A 24485-nucleotide genomic window follows, 5' to 3' on the forward strand; every position below is an offset into this window, starting at 1 on the left:
GAGGGGCCTCGTGTGTCCCTGGATGCAGGACCGGGGCCTGCCGGTCGCAGAGCACTGAGGATGCTGGTGCAGACGGAACCTGGAGGGAAGCGATGTGCTGTCCCTTCTCCCTCCTTTCTGAGCGTGACCAAGGAGGGAACCTGTTCTGGACACAATGTGTGTGCCCTGCCCTCATCACAGGCCTTAATAAAACCCTGGTGACCAGGAACAAAAGCTAAGATGCTTCCTCTGGAGGGAAAGCACCCCAAATAAACCCTGTGGGGGCTCATCCCTGCTCTTAGAGCCCATGTTGCATTTCTTCACATGGAAAACAAACAGCCCACGAGAGCACTGGCGTGTGAGCGCAAGCGACAAGCCCACTGCGGGAAGGAAGCGCACTCTGCTCCACCACCCTCAGCGCTGTGCAGCCCTTCAGCACCCTCAGAGCCTGGCACGTCGAGACAGCCACACCCTGGGTGCCGGCCAGGGCCACACAGCCCTAGGGAACTCCTGACTCTTTCATTTTCCTCAAAGATCCCAAACCACCAGATGCCTTATTTTCTTAAAAAAACAAAAAAGAAAAGTTAGGCCTGCCCCTTCCTTGGTCTTCGCCAGGAAGGCGCGCTTCACCATAGGCAGGCCGCGCTCATTCCTCCTCGCAGGCTGGGAGCCTCCAGAGGGGCTGCGTGAGAGGAGGGACAGGACCTGCTCACAGCTGTTGACAGGGGACTCCAGGGATCGCGGAGAAGACCGCTGAGACCACGTGTGCTGCAGGGCCGCGAGGCCGGAGGCCACCGGGGTGTGCATGGGAGGGGCCCGATCTCACGGCGCTGGCCAGGCCCCTCCAGCCCCACAATTCAAATAACCACTCACCCAAATTCCCTGCATCTTGGTCTCTTTGGGAGAAAGCTAATCACACAAAAAGCCCATTTCTAATAAAATGATTAGTGAGTTACAAGGGTTCAGTGAAAAGGATTCGTTTTCTAATAAGACGACAGGCGGCCAAGGGCGCCTGCACTACTCGGCCCAGCCCCTCCAGTCAGGGGACAGGACGCGCCTGCAGCGCACCTCTGGAACGTTCCTGCTCACCTAGGAAGACACGAAGGTGAGCCAAGCACCCCGCAGGACGCCAGCCCCGCCAGGGCTCACCCCTGACCCCTCGCCCCTGCCCCTGCAAAGGACCCCGAAAACTGTCTCAAGAGAAAGAATCAGTATATATGTAAAAGGCTGTTCTGGTCTATTGAAAGAAGCAAGTTAGCGAATGCAAAAAAACAACAACAACAAAAGCCAGAGAGAGAGGAGGATGCTGGGAGAGGAAGACGGGCATGAGGAAGCGCCCTCGTGGCCAGGCCGCGCAGCAGCATGTTTCTCCGCGCACTTTCCTGAGAGGGCAGCACGGTCCACAAGGTCATCAGAAGATGAGAAGCCTCACCATGTGCCAATGCCACCCCGGCCAGAGGTGGGGCAGCTCCCGCACAGGGACCCTCCCTAGCCAGCGGGAATGAGGAAGTTCCCAGAGACGGGGCGGGTGCGCCCACAACACCCACTCCTTGCGCGGTGCGAGCAGGCGCCGTCTGCGCGGGGAAGACAGCTGGGGGCACCCAAGCAGCAGGAGAGGAAAAGCCCCAACGCGGCCTGCTGCCCGCGGGCCGTGACCCACCACACTGCAGCTGGGCAACGAGCCCTTGAGCCCACGGCTTGTCCCTCAACCAAGAAGCCAAATCAGCAACTAGGAACGCAACTTCTCCACAGGTTAAAAACAAAAATGGAGAACATTAAAAAAAAAAAAAGAGGAAGAAAACATATCCTTCAAAAAACTCATCTTACTCTCGACTTTGAGCTTTTAAGGCAGGGTAAGCCAGAGGCCCGGCGCCGACACATCCCCACACCGGGGCCCGGCACGTACCAGCCTCCATGAGCTGAGCACGTACCTGTGAGGTGGACATGCGAGAGGTATCTTGTCGGCCCGTGAGATCGGACGAGGAGATGTTGACGGGGGCCCCACGGTGCAGCCGCATACTCACTTTCCGCTCTCTTTCCATGCCAGACACGGGCCGAGGAGAGGTGTTAGCTGAGAGGAGGGAGAAGTGGAGTGAGCACCCTGCAGGCTGCCTGGCCTCCTGGGCAAGGGGCCTCCCCTGGGGAAGCTGTGGCTGGTGAGGACCCTTGGTGGCTTGAACATCTTACAGGACAGGAGGGCTGACGGCCACAGCCACCCCCGACTCAGAGCAGCCCAGCAGGCACCCAGCCCAGCCCTACACGCCTGTCAGCCAGCCAGGAATACCCACTGGCAGGAGAGCCCTCTGAGACACCCGTAGCATGTGGGGACACAGGAGTATCAAAGGGCTCGTGCAGGAAAAATGTGTGCAGTGAGAGAACACAATTGTCTGTATACAAGCGATTACAAACATTGGTAACAGCTTTCAGGAACTCAGTCCGACCAACTCAAGAGACCAAGTCTGTGACCGTGTCTGCAGGCGCCATGGCGGGTGGGCTGCCCCCAGCCCACCTACTCCTAACACCTCTCGGGAGCAAGAATCAGCAGAAACCAGCACATCCAGGATCAGCCCCCATGTAGCCTGGGCCCGCGTTTCCCCCACCGCAGGCCAGAGAGCCCCCCGAGCAGCTCCCCAAGCCAGCTCCAAGGGCGCTATGAGGGGCACACTCACCCGTGTGTGAGGTAGGGGTGAGGGGCGTGGGCGGAGCCACTTCCTGGGTGCCCCGTAGGCGGCCCGAGGCCGTGGAAGGGAGCCCCCGGGTGGCTGGGTTGCGGGAGTGTCTCAGCCGCTCCTCTCGGTCCCGCCGCTCCCGCTCGGCGTCGTCAGCAGCACGGCTGGCGCCCTGAGGAGGGAGGAGGTGAGATCAGGATGGCACCCAGCTGTCCCCTGGAAACGTGAGAAAACACCAAGGGGCCTCTGGGACAAGACTGCCCCGAGAAGCTGTCCACGACGCAGTCAGCCAGAAAATGACCTTTCCCCTGCTGGGCGACCCCACGCCCCCTGGGGGTACTCAGCCCCCCGCCTCGTGTCCTTCCCCAGCACACCAGAGAAAACCCCTCCCACGCTGGGGCACCTGGCGGCTCAGAACTACCTTAAACTTCCAAATAGAAAGCAGTCGGATGGCCTGCGCCTCTGTGCGCGTCCGCACACTGACACCAAGAGGGGACGAGTCCAAAGTGCCCACGGTGGGGAGGGAAGGGAGGCGTGTAGCCCTGGGCCATGTGAGAGTCCGCCGGAGTCCAGCCCCAGTGGGAGCGCCATGCCCCAGCGACAGCAGGCGCACGCAGGTGGAGCAACAGGGCTGGCGGTCAGGTCTGCACAGGGCGTTCCAGACGCAGGGGCGCCGGGTATTAAGCACTTACTGAGGAACTGGCCACTGAGGCTCACGCGCTCATGACCAATGCTGTAAGGCAGGGCCCGCATGCGGCGCCACACCCAGGCGCTACCTGTCCCTGCCATTCACTGCACACAGCCACGCGCACCCATTCACACACTGCCTGTGCCCGTGACACAGGCAGCCAGCAAAGCTGGAACGATTTACTATTTGGCCCTTTACAAAGTCTGTCCCACGCCCTGAGGGAGGGATACTGAGAACAGCACTGCAGGACAACTATTCCTGCGTCCAGCCCTGGAGGGACTGGGCTCCCGCTGGCCCCGGGCCTTTCTCCTGGCCCGTGCCCACCCTGCAGAGCACAGCCAGGCCAGCCAACAGGCACCCCTGCCCTGCCTGGCCCCCACAGCCCGCTCATGGGGCTGTGCACCTTGCGCTCCCCAAAGAGGCAGTTCTGCCTGTCCACCAGATTTTGTCACCTGGAAAGATTCCAACTTCTTCAAACTGACAACAGAATAAATTCTTAATGAAAGAGAACATGAAAGTTCAACAAAAGCGCCAATCCTGGCAGTGGTGTCCAAATACCAATTAGTGAAACTCACACGACTCCCAGGGACAGGCTGCCTGTGGAGAGGCTCAAGGTTCTCCCAGGCCACAGGCAGGACGTTCTCACACACGAAGGCCCAAAGAACTGACAGTGGGTAAGCAAGGACACGCCATGCAAAACCAGCTCGCTACAGGGTCAGGCAGGCGGAGCGCACCCCACCAGGCCCCCACCCCAGGCTCGGCTGGGCAAGAGGCAGGAGAGGGAGCAGGGAGCACCAGCGTGGAGCCCTCTAGCCGCACAGCAGCCTCGGAGGACCAGGCTGCACCCCAGGCGGACGACCCCAAGGTGCTCTCCGGATCGGCAACAACCACCACAGAGCCCCCCTCCAACGAGAGCAGACTGGGCCGCCCAGGCAGAGCCTGTTCTGGGCAGACCTGCATGGTGGGCAAGGCCACAGGTCCCGACTCTCCCTGTCGGGCACCTGGCTTCCCAGCATCCTCACCCTCAGCCAAAGTCTGCCAGGGACACTTGCCTCTCACGGTTCGGCAGACACACCTGTGCCACCTGAACCACGCATGGCACAGTGCCCCCACATGAGACCCAAGCCCAGACGAGGCGGCCGCCAGCCTCCCGGGCCATGCTTGCAGGGGTGGAGGAGTTGGCAGTGGCGCTTACAAACTTGAGCATGTTCCAGTCAAACACGTAGTCGTAGGAGAAGCCCTGGCGGTGGAAGAGATTCCTGAAGAGCTGCCTCAGGTATGAGTAGTCAGGTTTATCATCAAAACGTAAGGAACGGCAAAAATTCAGGTACGTGGCAAATTCAGCTGTAAAACAAGAGACTCAAAGCTAACGAGCGAACTCCTGACCGAGACCCAGAGTGGCGTCTGTTGGCACCACTGTTCACCCCCTTTCCTACATACACTCAAGGTGGGAAGGACGCAACCTAAAACACTAGTCACATTTTTAAGAACTGGGCCTTAGGAAAGAGTTTTTAAACATTCAACATCGCAGAGCAGTTTGATTTTATCTAGGGAATGTATTCCAGGGGCAGTCCCACAAAAACAAAAGGACACTTACTGAGTCACAGCTCCAGAAGCAGGAGGTGGCAGGGAGGGCAAGCTGTGGCCACTGTGCAGGCCAGGTCTGACCACCTCGCCCTCACAGGCCCACCCACTCGGGTCTCCTTAAGGCCCAGCCCTGCCTCCAGGCATCGGGCTCGAGCAGGGCCTGCCTCGCTTGCCATCTGTCCGGGGCCTCGGAGTGCCGCACAGACCGCACTCGGCAGGCGCGTTGGGACGCGACGGCCACCTACTACCTCCACATATAGGCACCCCTCTTTCCTGCCACCCTTTCTGTAGACGGCGAGCCAGACACCTGCACAGACCCTCGGAAGCAGCTCTACTGAAAAGACAGGCTGGAGAACACTTACAAGGGTAGCCTTTGCATAACACTTCAATGGGAGTGGACATCTTCTTCTCACTAATCCTTTCATATTTCTGCCTCTTGGTGGCAGCCTTCAGCCCCTGCCAGGGGAGAGAGCCCAGGTTGAAGTACATCAGCACATAACCCAGAGACTCCAAGTCATCTCTTCGAGATTGCTCTGAAAAGAAAAGGAAAACGTGTAAAGGACAGCACGTGTGCTTGTGTAAGAGCAAAATACCCAGCAAACACGCACAACGGAAGAAACCTTAGAGATAACAGAAAAATATACTTGGATTACTTTTTGACCAAAAGCTGCCCCTCATGTGCTCCTGAGCAAATTCCTGAACTCCCCTGATGGAACAGCATCAATGTCACAGAGAAATGCTTAGAAAATCCAGTATTTACCTGCCCTCCCTGCCTGACAGTCCCTGAAACCAGCTTGCCTGCTACAAAGGTCTGACGATGGCTCTAGACCTCCCAGTGGTGATCGCCAACCACGCTCACGAGCCTAAGGTCACCCGAGAGGCCAGCCTCCCCAGCTGAGGAACAGACATGACCAGAGGCGCCCTAGGTCAGTGACCCCACACCCAGGGGCTCACCAATGCCGAGGTGGGTGTTGATGGAGGCGTACCGCGCCGTCCCTGTGAGGTTTTTGTTCTCCCGGTAGGGGATGTGCTGGTGGGTCCTTGCGTCCCGGTACTTCTTGGCCAGCCCGAAGTCAATGACATAGACCAGGTTACCCTTCTTCCCCAGGCCCATGAGAAAATTGTCTGGCTTCACGTCTCGGTGGATGAAGTTCTTTGAGTGAATGTACTCGATACGACTAATCTACAAGCAGAGAGCAGCGTGAGGCGGCCCCAGAACAGCGCGTCTGGGAAAGGAGCCTGTTCAGCAGAGCGAGGGCTGTGCCAGGAGCTGCACATTCTCCACCCTCCGGCCAAAGAAGAGCAACGTAACAATGAGGACAGGTGGACAGTGAACTGACCAGAGTCACCTCCCCAGGTACCTTCAGCCCTTCTGCACACGCCCTGGGCCTGAGCACATCTTCTTGGCTCTTGGGGAGAGGACAGGCGCCACTAGACAATAGTCTCTACTGGCTGTATTCTAGCACAGGCTACGCACAAGCATTTGCTCAGAAACTACACAAGTAGTCAGGAATCAAATGTGTGTTCCTTGGCCGGGCGCGGTGGCTCACGCCTGTAATCCTAGCACTCTGGGAGGCCGAGGCGGGCGGATTGTTTGAGCTCAGGAGTTCGAGACCAGCCTGAGCAAGAGCGAGACCCCGTCTCTACTAAAAATAGAAAGAAATTATATGGACAACTAAAAATATATATAGAAAAAATGAGCCGGGCATGGTGGCGCATGCCTGTAGTCCCAGCTACTTGGGAGGCTGAGGCAGGAGAATTGCTTGAGCCCAGGAGTTTGAGGTTGCTGTGAGCAAGGCTGACGCCACGGCACTCTAGCCCGGGGAACAAAGTGAGCCTCTGTTTCAAAAAAAAAAAAAAAAAAAAAAAAAAAAAGTGTGTGTTCCTGAGAGAATCGGGGAGACCACTTGATGGGAATGTGCTATGTGACACTGAGAGGGTGGGTCCCCAAACCAATCAACTGTGTCACTATCTTGAGACTAAAGTCAAACCCATTTCCATTTTCTCTCTGTGAATTAATAGGCATAAAAATGGACAGAACAGCAATGGGACAATTAATTCTATCAGACCAACTGGTGTGCAGCAAGCGCTCGCGCTGTTTGGGCACATCACAAAACTGGGTCCTTACCATCTGGTCGGCAAGCAGCAGGACCGTCTTGAGACTGAACTTCCTGGAGCAGAAGTTGAAGAGGTCCTCCAGGCTGGGCCCCAGCAGCTCCATCACCATGACGTTGTAGTCGCCCTCGGCTCCGCACCACCTAATGGTGGGGATGCCCACTAGGAGAGACAGACAGAGCCCTTCAGCCCTGCCACCCCACTCAGCGGCCTCATCCTCGTGCGTGCGGGGGATGGGGGATCAGGGGGGTCAAGGGGCTCAGGAGCCCCAACAATGCCCGTCCTCAGGACCTGCAGTGGAGATGAGGCCACATCCGTTCACAGACGGCACGAAGCCAACTGCAGGGTCAAATCGGCAGCAGACGATCAAAGCTAGGGCAGGAGAGCGGGAAATGCAGGGAGAAGGCGCTCCGTAGGCAGAGACGACCAGCAGAGCCAGTCGGAAACCAGTTCACCAGAGAGGAGGGGAGGCTTAGAAGAAGAGAAAGGCAGGTACCAGCGGTTGGATGAGAGAGAAAAAAATTTTTAATTACTCTGATGTTGGTAGAAATATTAGGTTGGTGCAAAAGTAATTGCAGTTTTAGCATTGTTAAAAGTTGCTGTGTGATACTGGAATACATTCTTAAATGTGGTTATGCTATATATCATTTCAATGCGTATTTCTCACTTTATGTTTTTTGCTAATGACTTGTTACTTGCTATTTATTTTGTATTTACTTTAGACTGTGGAAATGATGTTAGACATAAAGCAAATTCAACCAATTTTCTTATTCGAGTTCAAAATGAGTTGTAAAGCAGTGGAGCAACTGGAAACATGAACAACGCATTTGGCCCAGAAACTGCTAAGGCATGTACAGGGCAGTGGTGGGTCAAGACGTTTTGCAAAGGAGACGAGAGCCTTGAAGATGAGGGGCACAGTGGCCGGCCATCAGAAGTTGACAACGAGCAACTGAGAGCCATCACTGAAGCTGATCCTGTTACAACTATGCCAGAAGTTGCTGAAGAACTAAACATTGACCATTCTATGGTCATTCAGCATTTAAAGCAAATTGGGAAGGTGAAAAAGCTCAGTAAGTGGGTGCCTTATGAACTGACCGGAAAAAAAAAAAAACCATCGTTTTGAAGTGTCACCTTCTCTTCTCGTACGCAACGATGACAAACCATTTATTTATTGATTGGATTGTGAAGTGTGATGAAAAGTGGATTTTATACAACAACCGGCGATCAGTTCAGTGGCTGAACCAAGAAGCAGCTCCACAGCACGTCCCAAAGCCAAATTTGCACCAGAGAAAGGTCACGGTCATCATTTGGTGTTCTGCTGCCAGTCTGGGCCACTACAGCTTTCTGAATCCCACAGACACCAGGACATCTGAAAAGTCTGCTCAGCAAATCAAAGACATGCACCAAAAACTGCAATGCCTGCAGCCGGCATTGGTCAAAAGAAAGGGCCCGAATCTTCTCCACAACAACACCCGACGGCACATCGCACAACCAACGCTACAGAAGTTGAACAAATGGGGCTACGAAGTTTTGCCTCATCCGCCACATTCACCTGACCTCTGGCCAACCAACTACCACTTCTTCAAGCACCTCGTCAACTTTTTGCAGGGAAAACGCTTCCACACCCAGCTGGATGCAGAAAATGCTTTCCAAGAGTTCATCGAATCCCGAAGCTCGGATTTTTACGCTACAGGAATAAACAAACTTATTTGTCGTTGGCAAAAATGTGTTGATTGTAATCATTCTTATTTTGATTAATAAAGATGTGTCTGAGCCTAGTTATGATTTAAAATTGTCTGAAACCGCAATTACTTTCGCACCAACCTAAATATTGGATTGGATGAAAAAAAAGCAAAAGCACTGAAAACTTTCTGGGTATTTACACAGTAACCCAGACTTAAGTACATAAATCAGTGTAAGTGAGAATAAAGACAGACAGACACATCCAACAGAAAGAATCAAGTGATCCTGAACCGCAAACAAGAGAAAGAATTTAAAGATGGTTTCAAGATATTTGCTCTGAAGATACAAATCAACACTAAAAAGACAAACAATCCACTTTTGAAAAATGGTGAACGACCCAAGACACTTCACAGAGTTTGCATGGACAGTCGACGGCCATGAGGACAGGCCCATGCACTTGTCCAAGAATGTGCACAGCAGCCTTACTGCAGAGCCAAAATTCAAATCTGTAGAAATAGATGAATTTCTCAAAGTACTGTCCCCAGAATATGCTCTTTGGTCCTTTTCCCCCCATACCCACAAGAGCACATGGGGTTTCTGGTATGCTGTTCTCACAGCACCGGATCCTAACTGTACATGTGGTTCTGCATTCAGCTTTCTGAATTAGCTGGATCAACCTTTTATGTCCTTTCATGGCAAGGACATAAAGATATATAGATTTTTAGTTTAGCCTTACAGCAAGTTTTGATATCAATCAAGAAATTCTCTTCATTTTAAAACTTATTTCATTATTTTAAAATAGATATTAACATTTTACTTGGGAACAAATTTAACAAGTATTGACCTTATAAAGCATAATGTAACTGAGACCTGGAACATTCCTGAGAGCAGCCCACAGCCCCCACCTACTGATCTCAGCCCCAGCCCCCCAGATAACCACTCCCCAGAAACTTTCTTGCTTGAATAAGTATAACGTGCTGCATAACGTTCCATTCAGAGAACACACCACATCTACTACTCTCCTGTCATGGGAATGGTGCAGGTCTGCTTTTCCAATTATAAAAGACACTGCTAAGTACATTCTTACACAAGCCCACTGTGAAAATTCTTACACATGAAATCCTTTTTCACATCTTTTCTTCTTCTTCTGGTACATACCTAGAAACAAAGTTCCTGAGCCGTAGGGTATAAATTATCTGACTACATAAGGCACACAAAATAATACCAAACTGCTTTCCAAAATGGATAAACCAATTTAGACTGCTGCTGGCAAGAGGGACTTCCTGTCGGTGCACATTCCCTCCAGACTCTTGTTACCCAGTAGGTACAAAATGCTATCTCACCAAACGCTCCATTTGCATCTTCCTATGTATTTACCTCTTTTCTGAAATGCTTGTGTGTATATTTTTGCCAATTTTTTCTCTTATGGTATCTTTTCCTATTTATAGTAGTTACTTATAGACTCTGGAAACTGGCCAGGTGAGGTGGTGCACGTCTGTAATCCTGGTACTCTGGGAGACTGAGGTAGGAGGACTGCTTGAGGCCAGGAGTTTGAGACTAGCCTGGGCAACACAGGGAGACCCCAGCCCTGTCTCTACAAAAAGTAATAAATAAAAAACAGCTGGGGCCGGGCGCGGTGGCTCACGCCTGTAATCCCAGCACTCTGGGAGGCCAAGGCGGGTGGATCGCTTGAGGTCAGGAGTTCGAGACCAGCAAGAGCGAGACCCCGTCTCTACTAAAAATAGAAAGAAATTATCTGGCCAACTAAAATATATATAGAAAAAAAATTAGCCGAGCATGGTGGCACATGCCTGTAGTCCCAGCTACTCGGGAGGCTGAGCAGTAGGATCGCTTAAGCCCAGGAGTTTGAGGTTGCTGTGAGCTAGGCTGACTCCACGGCACTCACTCTAGCCAGGGCAACAGAGCGAGACTCTGTCTCAAAAAAAAAAAAAACCGCCGGGCATGGTGGCATGTGCCTGTAGTCCCAGCTACTCCGGAAGGAGCTGGAGGCTGCAGGGAACTATGATCAGGCACTACACTCCAGCCTGGGTGACAGAGCAAGACTGTCTCTTAAAAAAAATACCTGGGAAACAAACCATTGTTGGTCTCATGTGAGGCAAATATCTTCTTTTAGTTAATGGCATGTTTTTTATCTTCTTTTGGAGTTTCTTGAAGAAAAGAGGTGCTCAGTTTTAATGAAGACAAATTCATCATACTTTTTCTTCATGAGTAATGCTTTCTTACATTAAGAAGTCATTTCTGACCTCAGAATCAGAAAAAGATGCTATTATTGTCTTTTTGAAGTGTAAAAGTTACTTCTACTTCCAGCAAAGATGGAGTAATAGGGACCCAATTTACCCTCACACTCGAGATAACCAAGGAAACAAAACGTAAAACGTGACAGGTGGTTTCTAAGACATTGGACATCTGGCAAATGACACACTGATGCCCAAAAGAAGGAAGCAGCCAGTTCCCAAGTGCCCCAGTTCACTGCCATGAGCATCATCACAAAAGCAGGAGCTGCACAGAGCAACGTGCCATAACTCCACCCAGAACAAAGCTGAGCGGGATAAAACACGCAGCATGCGAGAGGGTAAAACTCTCAGTGTTTGGCATCCAGAGATTACCAGGCAGACAAAGAAACAGAAACACCACTCAGAGTGAGCAATCAATCAATTAAAACTGACCCAGATGTTAGAATCAGCAGAAAAAAGCATAAAAAGTTATTAAAAATTTTACCTATATTCCACGTCAAAAAGTTCTATAACCGAATTCCATGTCAAGAAAGTCAAAGGCATGGGAGATGGGCAAAGACCCAGGAAAACTACCTTGTCTGAGATGAAAACTACAGTGGGTGGGATTAACAACAGAGCCAACACTGTAGGAGACTCACGAACTGGAAGGCAGAGCAATGGAAACTATCGAACGGCAAACGGAGAAGAGCACACATGGGCGCTGGCGAGCTGTGGGCAGCATCAAGCCACCTCACCCAAACGACTGGTGGCCCTGAAGGGAAGACCGGGGGTCACGCTGGAAGAAACAGCTGGATGAAAAGAAACCCACAGATCCAAGCAGCTCAGCCCAGCCCAAGCAAAGGACCGTGACGGAAGGTACACGGACACACGTGGTCCCACAGCTCCCAGGATCCCCAGAGGACCTGCCCGAGTGGGTGTGTTAAGTCCCTCAGGCAGGGGGAAATCATGCCGGATGAAGTCCGGACCTAAACACAGGATGAAAAGCACTAAAAGTAACTTCATCTTTTAGTTGGCCATCATCTGTGGAGCTGTCTTTCTTCATATTTGTGTACACACATATATAGCACAAGTTGAGTTTTCCTTATCCAAAATGCTTGGGACAGAAGTGTTTCAGATTCTGGAATATTTGCATTACATATCTATCGGTCGAACATCCCTAATCCAAAAATCCAAAATCTAAAATGCTCTAGTGAGCATTTCCTTTGAATGTCATGTTTGCACTCAAAAACATTTTCAGATTTTGGAGCATTTCGGATTTTGGATATTCAACCTGTAATTCCGGATCATGTTTTTTTTTTTTTTTTTTTTTTTTGAGGCAGAGTCTCTGTCACCCAGGTTGGAGTGCAGTGGCGTCATCACAGCTCACAACAACCTTAAACTCCTGGGCTCAAGTGATCCTCCTGCCTCAGCCTCCTGAGTAGCTGGGACTACAGGCATGCGCCACCATGCCCGGCTAATTTTTTTTCTATTTTAGTAGAGACAGGGTCTTACTACATTGCCCAGGCTGGTCTTAAACTCCTGGCCTCAAGCGATCCTCCCACCTTGGCCTCCCAAAGTGCTGGATTACAGGCATGAGCCACTCCACCTGGCCTATGAATTCTTTTCTATTAATACTTTACATATATATGCAGCATTATGGATTAATGAATTCTATTCTCTTTATATCCTCTCTATACATGTAGCATTATAGATTCATGAATCTCTTTCCCCACACCAATGTGTTATGATTCATTCTTGTCACTACTCATTTCAAATTTGGCCAACAGACATCTATCCCTCAAGCTCACTCTTGCACCCTCCTGACATACGTGTGTTGGTTTGGGGCACACCTTCCTTGCGTTCCAGATTCACCTTCTTTCTTCTGCCCCAGTCCTAGAATCAGCTACTTTTCCAAGCAGTCTGAGCTCCTCTTTTATTTTATTTATTTTTTTAAGACAGAGTCTCGCTCTGTCTCAGGTAGAGTTCAGTGTTACCATCACAGCTCACTGCAATGTCAAACTCCTGGGCACAAGTGATCCTCCTGCCTCAGTCTCCCAAGTACCCGGGACTACAGGTATGCGCCACCACGCCCAGGTAATTTTTCTTTTCTTTTCTTTCTTTTTTTGAGACAGAGTCTCACTTTGTTGCCCTGGCTAGAGTGAGTGCCGTGGCATCAGCCTAGCTCACAGCAACCTCAAACTCCTGGGCTTAAGCGATCCTACTGCCTCAGCCTCCCGAGTAGCTGGGACTACAGGCATGCGCCACCATGCCCAGCTAATTTTTTCTATATATATTTTTAGTTGTCCAGATAATTTTTATTTCTATTTTTAGTAGAGACAGGGTCTCGCTCAGGCTGGTCTCGAACTCCTGACCTCGAGCGATCCACCCGCTTCGGCCTCCCAGAGGGCTAGGATTACAGGTGTGAGCCACCACGCCCGGCCTAATTTTTCTATTTTTTATAGAGACGGAGTCTTGCTCTTGCTCAGGCTGGCCTCCAACTCCTGAGCTCAAGCGATACTCCCGCCTCAGCCTCCCAGAGTCCTAGGATTACAGGCATGAGCCACTGTGCCCAGCCCTGAGTTCCTCTTAATGGGGAAGTGATACTTAGGAACCATCTAAGGGTCAGGTGTGCTCAGTGCTTTGGGCTGTCACTACTTCTAGTCTCTTTCTGTGGCCAGAGCTACATGCTAAACTACAACTTTACAGCAAGTTTTGACATTTGTACCCTCTTTTTCAGGAGTGTTTTAACTAATCTTGGCCCTTCACTCATCTATGAATTCTAGTCACCTTGTTATATAAGGAAAAAACTGCTGAATTTTGACTAGAATTTCATTTGATTACTAAGAGCAACTTTGAGTTTTCCTTTCTAAGAATATGTAATGTCCTCCACTCAGGTTTTAAAATTTTCTGCATACAGATCTTGCCTGCCTGAAGATTTATTCCTACATACTGTACAGGTTTCTTTTTGGCTACTATAAACAGTAGTTACATTTTGTTAACTAATTGTTGATTTAACATAATGAATAGTGATTTTTACATTTTGATCTTAAGCTGACTAGCTAAACTGTCTAATTGGTTCTGTTTCTCATGTAGGAAATCATCTCATCTGCCAATAACAACAGTTTTACTTCTGCCTTTTTCATCCTTATTCTTTAGGAGCTCCTCCCGACTTTGGTACTGGCTAGGGTATCCAATGCCACACTGAAAAGAAATGGTGACCGTGAGGCTAAAGGTGACGTGGACTACATAAGAACACTGACGATACAGGCAAGAACATAAATCTATACACCCACCTTGGAAAAATGTATGTCCATCTGTACAGAATTCAGCGTTATCTTGCTGAACTGGATGACTGCATACACCCTTGGGTACAGATGCTGGCATGCGTGCCCCCTAACACATGGTCAAAGGTGTTCACAGAAGCACTGTCCCTAAGAGCAAAATGCCAGGAACAATCCATGGCTCCTCAACCACAGAGTGAATAGCCGAACTGTTATGAAGCCATGACAGACTATTAAACAGCAATGAAAATCAATGAACTACAGCTGCCATCGACACAGAATTTCAGGAATATACGGGGTCCGAAAAAGTTACACAATACATACAGTGTGATTACATGCTATTCACAAATTTCATAAATGTGTAAGACACACATGGCAGGGACTCAAGATCCATTTCTAACTGATGGCATGTCTCATGGCAGCAACTTTCTCTTTAGTGACAAATAAAATACACGAAAAACAAAGTGCTCCCGCTCTCACAGCAAGGGTCGAAAGCTTCCTTTGTAGCACGCCTTATTCTAAGCAGAGTGCCAGCAAACCAGCCGGTGGTGAAGCCCAGGGAGGGATCACTACAGGTCACTCTGGAGAGTGCCCGCTGGCAAGGGTGAGAAGCGGTCCTCTACGGCTCTGACAGATTGTGACTCTGAAAAATCAGACGTCTTGTCCAGCAAAATCAGGAATCCAAAGGAAAGTGAGGCCAACGGCTAAGAAAACAGAGACCTGTGTGCTGCCTGTGCCCACCTGTCCGAGGCATGCCAGGGACTGTCACGGTGGGATAAGTCACCCTACTGCCATTTGTAGTTCTGAACATTTGAAACTTTCCCCCTCATGAGGCCCAAAGATACCCAAACATATGCTTGGGGATAAAAAATTGGGGGACGGGGACTGGGCCAGATACTGACAAATGCTTTCCATTTTGATTTGTGAAAAGTTTCAATATAAATGTGGGGACTGAGCATTAATGCAAATAAAAATTTTCATGAACTTTTCAGCAATTCAACCTTAAATGATTAGAAATAAAACTGTCAAGTGTTTCTAGATAATGTCATTATTTAGATGTTGAATAATATAAATTTCTTACGTAATGACAGAGAAACAAAAACTTAAAAATAGGCAAGCAAGGGCCTGTTAGAGACGCTGCTGACACCTTACAACTTATCTAAGTTCTCTGCTCGTAATGAAAGATTATGGCAGCCAGTCACCCGCCCGCAGCTGCGGAGCCTTCACTCCCTGGCCTGGATTCCATGCAGAGACCTCACTCTCCCCTGGCCCAAAACACACCAGCCACGGGAGGCCCACCACAAGCAGCTCTGCCCTGAGGGAGTATTCTCTGCTGAGGGTCACCAGCAGGGGTGGCCTGGAGCTACTTTCGAGGGGACTGGGAGGACAGTTAAAATAGTCCCTAGATCTTGCCTGGTAGTCCACTCAATTTTGATAAAAACTTGTCTATACTAAGTTCTTCAACAACACAGCTAATTTTAGTTTATTTCTGCCATTTTTGGCTTTCAACCTATTGTCTCAACCAGATTTTTGGAAAGTTGGAAACATGTGGGGCAGGTTCCTGACGCTGAAAGCCACGGAGGTGGCCTTGCTTCTTTTTCTGGGTGCAGACAGATGCTGTGCAGCACTGCCCAGGGGCTAGAAGGCTCAAGTTCAAGTTTGTGTTATATTACTTAGCCTTCTCTGCCTCAGTTTCCCCATTTGTAACACAAGGCTGAAGACCCCAGCACCCACTGCACGGGACTGCTGTAGGCAGGGACTAACTTGTGTTTTTTCAATGCCAACTCCTCCCCTAGGCAACTGTGCTGCCACCATCATCCAGAAGTTTCCGTATTAATCCTGTACTGCAATAAGCTACAGAGAATGGATCACAGCTACTCAGCTTTGCGCTTTCCCACAAGTCCGTCTGTATCAGTTAAACGCAAGCAAGATCAGAACTTAGCACCACTACCTGGTTCTCACATGAAAGGAAGAAAAATCACAACCAGAGGTGCTTGCTCTCCTCTTCAGAGACAGCGGAACAACTCGCATCCACCCACAGGAGACACTCGCAGCGCTGGACAACGGCAAAGCCTGGTGGTCTCTGGGCAAAGCGGATCCTGTAACCTGCGTGCGAGTCCCAGTCTGTCACAGAAGGAATTCGGGGAACACCAGAAGCAGTATTTGCCCTGCACTCCTGGACACCTTTACATCTTCCCAGGGTCCACCCTAGTTGCATCTGAAACAGGAGTGGAACCAACCACGTCTGGGGAATGGCGAGAGACGCGGCTTTGCAGGCAAAGCCCAGAGAGGACAAAGTCCATTTCTAAAAGCCTGTTTGGTTTCCAAGATCCTACAGAAGGGGCACGGACCAGAACGGAGAGCAGGGATGCTTCACACTCCAGACTAGGGTTCACCACGGGAGGACTGCCACAATCAGTGTGCCCAGGGGTGCCACTAACATCTAGGATGGCGCTCAACATCCTAGGGCGAGGGAAGAGCCCCACACCAGATGCCAATGGTGCTGAGGCTGAGAAACCCTGCTCCAAGCAAACTCTTTTCTGTTCACCGTAGCTTGCTTAGCCAGCACCTACCCTGGGCTCTTAAGGGGATTTCTTCCCTCTGCCCTCTGGCTCCCTCTGCCTGCAGAGGCCCGTGCTTAAAGCCTACAGTGTTCCTGATGCTCGCAGGTTTCACTTAAGCCCCAGCAAACGCCAAATCCCACGCCACCTTGTTCTCTAGTTGTCAAAACCTTAAAAGCCACGCAAGACAGTCCCTATGCCCTTGAGAAGCCTGTCCTCTACAGAGGGCCACCAGAGTGCAGGCCCTCAAGGCAGGGTCTCTGCTGACCTTTCCTTGGGTCAGTGGAGCGATTTTCATCCCTGTGGCCTCCTCTGGTCACCTCTCTCATAAAGGGTCCCACAGGACCATTTGTGCTGCTGTGGGATGCATGTGCTGACAGACACGGTGCGTTACATAAACCTAGAAATGTCAGTTTCTAGTAGTAGACGGATTAAATTGGTTTTGTTGAAGGAAGATGTCAAAATGTCAAACCAACAGTCCTCCCTTTCTGCTGACAAAACTACCAAAGGCACTGAGGATGTGCCTTCCTCCGGGGAGTGCCGAGGGAGCCAGCTCCACCCTCCCACTACAGGAGCACCAACGGGCCAGAAGGGTCCCACAGAGGAAGAGGCCCTGCCACTCCTCAGACACAAAGCCCTGTTCCCAGTGGGGGCTCCCACACGCAGGCAGAGGCTCTGCTGGGGGACGCATCCTTCACGGCGCTGAAATCCCCACATAAAATTCCCTCTTGTTCCATCAAACTACTTGAAAGCCCAGAGAGTCCTAAAACTTAGACGCGGAGGTCAGGAAGGGGAGTGCTCTGGCTCCTCACTGGGCCCGCCGCCTGGCACTGGGCACCCACAGCCTGTGCTGAGGTTTCACGGAAATGGGACAGGGACGGAGCTGGAAGAGGTCAGAAGAGTCACCAAATCCAAAACCCTTGTTTTACTCAGGAGTAAACCTGAGCCCTCAGAGTTTGAAGGACTCCCCAAAAGCTGTATGAAAAGTGTGTGACTGAGCAGAGGCCACACACGGGGGCCAACACCAGGAAGGCCCCAGTGTGACTTGCGTACCACAGGACAGTCACGGCTGGCCACTGAGGGGCACATGCCGGCATCAGGAGCCTGCGTTTATTCTAAAATTCACACAAACCTTTGACTTTAAAAATGCACTTACCTAATGTGAAGCTAAGGAAGGCAGCTTTTAAGCAAAAGCACCAGACTGTTTCTTTCTGTTGAGTGAGGCCCTCTGTTAACTAAGCATCTGATGAAGCCATAGGACATGGTCAAGGGTGTGGACAAATATCTTCCTTCCTTTTCCCCAAAATAAACCAGAGACTTTAATTCATAACATACTTTTCCTTATCAAACAAAACCTTGGTTTTCTTTTTTAACAGATAAAAGACATACCTCCTCCCTGCATCATTTTGTAGATTTTGCTCTCAATGTGGAGCTGAGGATGTTTGGTTTTGACACATTCAAGCTTGATGGCAACTTCTTCTCCTGCAGCAATGTCCGTACCTTGGCAAAGAAAGAAAGCCACAAACATGAATCATCTGTGTCCACCACCTAACCCAACACTGCACTAGGCCAGGCAAACAGCAAGCACTCTGTGAATTTTCCAAGAAAGACTAAATGACGGATATTGTCTACTTCCTATGGTAACATAGTTATCATCGGCAGAGGAAACGACCCTCATTTTCACTCACAACACGAAGCATTTGGAAGGTACAGAAAGTCTACCTGGGATTCCATCACCCTGACTGCCATCAGCCTCCAGGCTCCCTCTGCAGGCTGCCTTTCTGGTCTGCTCACTCTGGCCAGTCCTGCCTTTGGCCCCTGCACTCACCCACCCAGGCAGAACATGGCAGAGTTCCTGGGTGACTGTGTCCCTACTTCTCTGCACTACCTCCATGGGCCTACAGGGGTGTGTCTGAGCCTCCCTCTGGAAGGGGGCTGGGTGTTTAGCAAATAGCCACAGCCTTAGTCCATCCAGACCTGGCATCAAGCCACACACATCTCCTATCACTCTCCACACAGCCGCAGGAGTCACCTGTGGATGACCCACTGCAGGCCTGCCAAGGACCCTCCACCAGGCCAAGGAATGCCCCTCTCCCTTCCTGGGGACATGAGACAGAACGGCCTCTGTCGTCAAAGCCCTAACTGCACTACCCATGCAACACACACGGGGAACATACCTTCTGTCAGTCTGGGGCTAAAGCTGCTGACACATCTGCTGACACCATGAGGGTCGGCCTACGAGCTTGGAAGCAAAATGACACTTATCTACGAATGTTCTATCTCTGCTTCACTCCGATAAGGAACTACAAACCTGAGAACCGCCACCCCTCCAGGATCCACAGACACTCCCAAGTTTGAACCTGGCCCAAAGCTGGGTGCAGGACGGGTTGGAGGCCATACAGCACACACCCAGCTCTCCTCCCCTCACAGGTTCCTTCTAAGCATAAAACACTTCAATCCTTTTCAGTAGTGGGGCTATTTGCAAAGGAATTAACACTGGCTCCAGCAGCCCAGACTGAGCCCTGAGAGACTGTGCTGGGCAAAGCAACCTTTCTAATCCATGGTGACTCAGTTTCTCTCATCGACTGAGATCAGTGGGGAGGCCTACCGTCTGCTTCGCCAGGGACTCGCGGAGGTGAGCAGGTTAGCGGTTACACAACACTCTGAGATTCCCAGACAGCAGGCAGGAAGGTCAGTGAGCACTACAACAATCAGGCTGATACCCACACACGCCCAGGGAGCACCCGGGAACCAGAGAAGCAGCCACCTTTTAGCCTGCTCACTGGTTGCATGAGATCCGCTGCCTCCCGCAAGCCTGGATCCAAAACCAACAGCCAATGCTGCACTTGCACAGAACAACCAGCATCTGATCACTGCCAGTGACCATTCTAGATTTAAGAACCTCGTTTACCATTCAACAAAGACTGTCTGGGGCACTCAAAAGAAAGACAGGTGGCCAGGTGCGCTGGCTCATGCCAGTAATACTAGCATTCTGGGAGGCTGAGGCAGGAGGATTGCTTGAGGCAAGGAGTTTGAGACCAGCCTGAGCAAGAGCAAGAGCAAGACCCCGTCTCTACAAAAAAAAAAAAAAAAAATTAGCTGGACGGGGTGGCGAGCACCAGTAGTCCCAGCTACTTAGGAGGCTGAGGCAGGTGGATCACTTGAGGCCAGGAGTTTGAGGCTGCAGTGAGCTACAATGACTCCACTGCACTCCAGCCTGGGCAACAGAGCAAGACTGTCTCAAAAAAAAAAAAAAGAAAAAAAAAAAAAAGAGAGAGAGACAGGTAATACATTTTGTTCTTCCTGCCTACAGTTGGAACAATCTATCCAATTACAAGAGAAATGACTTCATCATAAAACGTACTGTGCAAATGAAAAATGAACTGAGTTCCTTTAAGGACCTGGACTCTGAACCAAATGCGCCAACCAGCACGGACGGTGACTCATCTCACTAGTTACGTCATCAACTCCCTGTGCCCCAAAGTAGGGGCATCACAGCCCCCTGCACCCCAAAGCAGGAGCAGCACAGCCTCTGGTGACAGCACCGCCACCCTCCCCAGCTGGCAGGTCCAGCGACAGGACAGCACAGGGCCACACAGCCTGCTGGGCTGGCAGCTTCAAGAAGGCAGAGAACAACTCTGACTCTACTTTTCCGTGGCTGATAGAGCAGCAGTCTTGGAGCAAATGACCACTGGCAACTCTGGAACACAGTGCGGATTACATTCTGTCATGGAGCCAAGACCCTGTGCTGTGCTGGCAACATTTTTATCTAATATTACAAAAGTTTTGGTACGTAATAGATTGGAAATTACAAAACCTGGTTCTTCACCACACATAAGTCTGAAAAGCACTCCTAGAAAAAGAACAAGCACTTACAAATACCACTGAGCTCTGAGTTCCAGATTCAGAACAACTCAAAACCCAGTGGCATGCAGATGTTGACCCAGGTGTCTGTTTACACTAAGGACATTCTATCTCCTGAGCCACCTCTACTCTCCTGGTGGCTCGATAACCCTGGTCTGCTGTCAGACAGTGACTTCCTCTCTAGGCACAGATGTTAGTCTGTGTTTAGACACAGGTTAATGCCACTCCCAGGAAAACAAAATCATGCCCCTCAAGTTGAGCAGACAAAGGCGGATGGTAAATTAAGTGAATCTAACCCAGAGTGTGACCCTGTCCTGGGACAGGAGAGTAATTCCTACTAAGGACTGTCTTATCAGCAGAAAAATAGGAAGCCACCTTGAACAGCAGGGCAAAGGTCATCTCCCAGGACAACAGTTAGCAAGGCAGCATGGAGCAGTGTCATGACTTCTCATCACAAACCCTTGAGTCAAACACGAATTCCAAGGTAAACAGAAGACTCTGGAAGCTGCAGCAAGAATAGCGGACTGTTCTCTCATAGCCAGCCAGCATTCTGGGGCCCTACTGTGTGCCAGACACCCTGCAGGGTGTCTCTCAAGAGGAATCTAAATCAGCAAGGGGGAAAAAAGTTGAAAATCAGCAATGAAGCAGTTACTGAAGTTTAGCTCCCAAAAGATACTTGTGCACATTACGAAGTCAGACTGCACAGTCCACTCGGGCAGCAGGCAGGCACTCGGAGGCCCTCTCAGGCTGGTGGGGTGCTGGGGTGAAGTAAAATGCCAACAGCTACAAGAAAACCTCCATTCTACCAATTGGAGCCTCATATCCTGCCTTGTGTCTCTAGCAGACAAACGGATGGGAACAGAGGCCACTCCGGCTTGTCACTGCTCTACAGCCCTCCTTCCCTCAGACACCCTCATCGCCTTGGGGTGGCAACACATGGTCCAAAGTAAGGAGATGGGCTGTTTTCAAATGTTACAAAGTTGAAAGTGGTACACTGCCAGCAACAGTGAAAAGACTTCCGGCTTCTACGACCTCAGAAAACATACAGCCTCCAGAGCGATGGCCACTCCACAAGGGCAGCTCAGGACCCGCCACGCTGCCCTTATCCTGCCTGCAGCACCACGACTCTCAACAGGCTGTGTGAGCAGGGCCACCTCCCTGCCTGCCCTCCTGAGAGCCTTCCAGATCTGGAAGCTCAGACAAGGATCAAGAGTGGCCTTTCTGAGTCCCCCAGTTGCCCAAGTCTGGTACAGACACTTCCTGAAGCCCAGGCATTTGAGAAACAGTACCAAGATTCTTCCATACAATTGAAAGGGCAACTGTGGGAAGAATGGCAGTGAGAACCTGGCTGGGCACAGCATGGCAGGGTGCCAGGGAAGGAAGGCCCACACTGGGTCTTCTCAGTCCACCAAGGATAGCAAACCCAAGGCCAGCCTTCCTCCTACTCCCAGTTTCAAACATCTTAAAACACAGAAAGTCACAGGTGGAAATCCAAAACCCCAAATGCTAGGCTCAAAACAAGGTGAACCCTACCTGGAAGACAGGAGAATAATGCCAGTCATGACAACAGGGATGGTTTTTATTACATTCACATGAGAACATACATGACATACATGTGTCAGGATGAGGATTCAATCCCTCAACTTCTAACTGGTTGCCCAAATGGAAGAAACTATGGCAGGGATGACTCCAGCTCTGTAGTCTTCAGGTCAGCCACCTTTGCCTCCAACTGTGACCCTCCTCAGACCCACCTTCCGAGCCTGTCTCACTGGAGCACTCGCATGTCACATCACCAGTGGGGCAGCCTGAAAGGACTGCAGTGTGGGCCAAGAACCAGTGCTCGCAGGGAAAACCTCAGCAGTGCCCAGCCCCACGCAAATAACTAGAAACGTGCCCCAGGGCCGTCTGGGTGCTCCAGCTCCAGGCACCAGATCCACAGATCATCCACCTGAGAACACCCCCATCCCCCATCATATCAAGTGCCTACTGTGCACCCAGCACGTGGGAAAGCCCACAGGATGCCAGCGAGCAAGCAGGCTGCACCCCGTCTTCCACCTTGTGAACAACTAGGTGACAACCACACGTGGTTGTATGAATCTACCTTCAGAAAGTACAAAGCTGTCTGGCAAGGTCTCAGATGACAGGGTAAAGTTTCAAAATGTCTACCTTTTGATGCCTGTGTAAGGGTGGGTAATGGACTGACTTTTCAGTTTAACTCCTAGATCTTGGGGTTAGAACTTTTGCCAAAATCTATCATTCTATAAATAAACTAAACAACTTCCATTTACCCAACACTTTGATTCCAGAACACATCTGCTGAATATCCAGATACAAATGTTTAAACAGAGAAACCCAAATGTCTCTAAAGTGTATTTTACTCAGCAGGCCATTAAGGCAGAAGTACAGGTTCAAAGGAAACAACACGGCATGGGATGGGGTTATCCTGCAGGTTAACCAGGAACCAGAAGTACCTATGATTCATCCCAGATTCATCCTAACATTGCCAGCCCACAGGGCGGAATCCTCCCTCAGGTGAAAAGAGGGAAGGGTGTGGGGGGCACATTCACACTCAGGATGATCTGACTGACACAGTGTGACTCCGGACCCCCACCCTGGCACACCAGCCAAACACAAACACCAAAGCTAGGGCTGCTCACAACAGAACACACCCCATGGTACACCACGCTCCAGGCTACAACTTCTCAAGTTCAGGGTGTCTGCAAACCTTATGAACAACACAATTCCACTGAGACGCAGAAAACTTGTTTTAAAATTCCCAGCTTGAACATTTAAGCCAAACTTTGTGACAATGTGTGCGCATGTCCATGTTCTTTAAGTCTGACACAACTGAGAACGTTCTAACCTCAAATACTTTCTCAAGTCTACCTTAAAATTTTCATAGTCAAAAAGACAGCTCATGGCCGGGCGCGGTGGCTCACGCCTGTAATCCTAGCTCTGGGAGGCCGAGGCGGGTGGATCGCTCGAGGTCAGGAGTTCGAGACCAGCCTGAGCAAGAGTGAGACCCCGTCTCCACTAAAAATAGAAAGAAATTATCTGGCCAACTAAAAAATATATATACAAAAAAATTAGCCGGGCATGGTGGCTCATGCCTGTAGTCCCAGCTACTAGGGAGGCTGAGGCAGTAGGATCGCTTAAGCCCAGGAGTTTGAGGTTGCTGTGAGCTAGGCTGATGCCACGGCACTCACTCTAGCCCGGGCAACAAAGTGACACTCTGTCTCAAAAAAAAAAAAAAAAAAAAAAAAAAAGACAGCTCAAGAGTAGAACTTTTCTACTTCATTTGCCGCTAATTTTGCCCACATCAACATCATAACACTACCTTCACTTACGTCCAGGTACCAGCTAGAGAACTTCGATGCTCCCACATGTACTCAATGACCCTTCCAAGGCCGAGGGGCTCTGAGCAGACCCAGAGCCATTCGCGTCCCGGATCAAACAGAACGTTTTCGGTTTTTGTTCCGGACTGAGGTCGCAGGGCCTGATGACCCGGGTTAGTTAGCCGGAGATGCCAAGGGCAGCAGCAGAAACCCAGAGGAGCACTCAGAACGCGGCCCCAGCATTTCCCCATTTCTGACTGGGACACTCCCCACCTCCACCTTGCACAGGGGTTGTTTTGACATTTTCCCCCACGTGTGCAGGACGCAGGACAGCCTGCGAGGGGGAGCCACCGCCAGCACCCGACCGGCGCAGCGGAGAGAGCCTGGCCTTTGTTCGCGCTGGTGACCTTAGGCGGAGGGAGGAAGCCGCCTCCCGCCCCGCCGCCCGGGCCCTGCCCCCTCCGGCCCCGCTCGCCCCCGCCCCGGCCT

The 24485-nt window shown here is 50.7% G+C and overlaps 1 protein-coding gene across 3 annotated transcripts in view; it reads right to left on the bottom strand.

The window, feature by feature from the left end:
- Positions 1 to 24485, bottom strand: part of CSNK1D (casein kinase 1 delta) — a 33155-nt gene that overhangs the window by 7786 nt on the left and 884 nt on the right. For all 3 annotated transcript variants that reach the window (XM_045569784.1, XM_045569785.1, XM_045569786.1), the window contains exons 2-8: positions 18187 to 18297; positions 7052 to 7200; positions 5878 to 6106; positions 5286 to 5456; positions 4532 to 4680; positions 2649 to 2820; positions 1911 to 2050 (exon numbers count right to left, since the gene is read on the bottom strand). In XM_045569784.1, the coding sequence (XP_045425740.1) occupies positions 1911 to 2050; positions 2649 to 2820; positions 4532 to 4680; positions 5286 to 5456; positions 5878 to 6106; positions 7052 to 7200; positions 18187 to 18297 (1121 nt within the window). The remainder of the gene's footprint in view (positions 1 to 1910; positions 2051 to 2648; positions 2821 to 4531; positions 4681 to 5285; positions 5457 to 5877; positions 6107 to 7051; positions 7201 to 18186; positions 18298 to 24485) is intronic.

This window comes from Lemur catta, chromosome 15 (genome assembly GCF_020740605.2).
Source record: "Lemur catta isolate mLemCat1 chromosome 15, mLemCat1.pri, whole genome shotgun sequence".
Lineage (NCBI taxonomy): Eukaryota > Metazoa > Chordata > Mammalia > Primates > Lemuridae > Lemur > Lemur catta.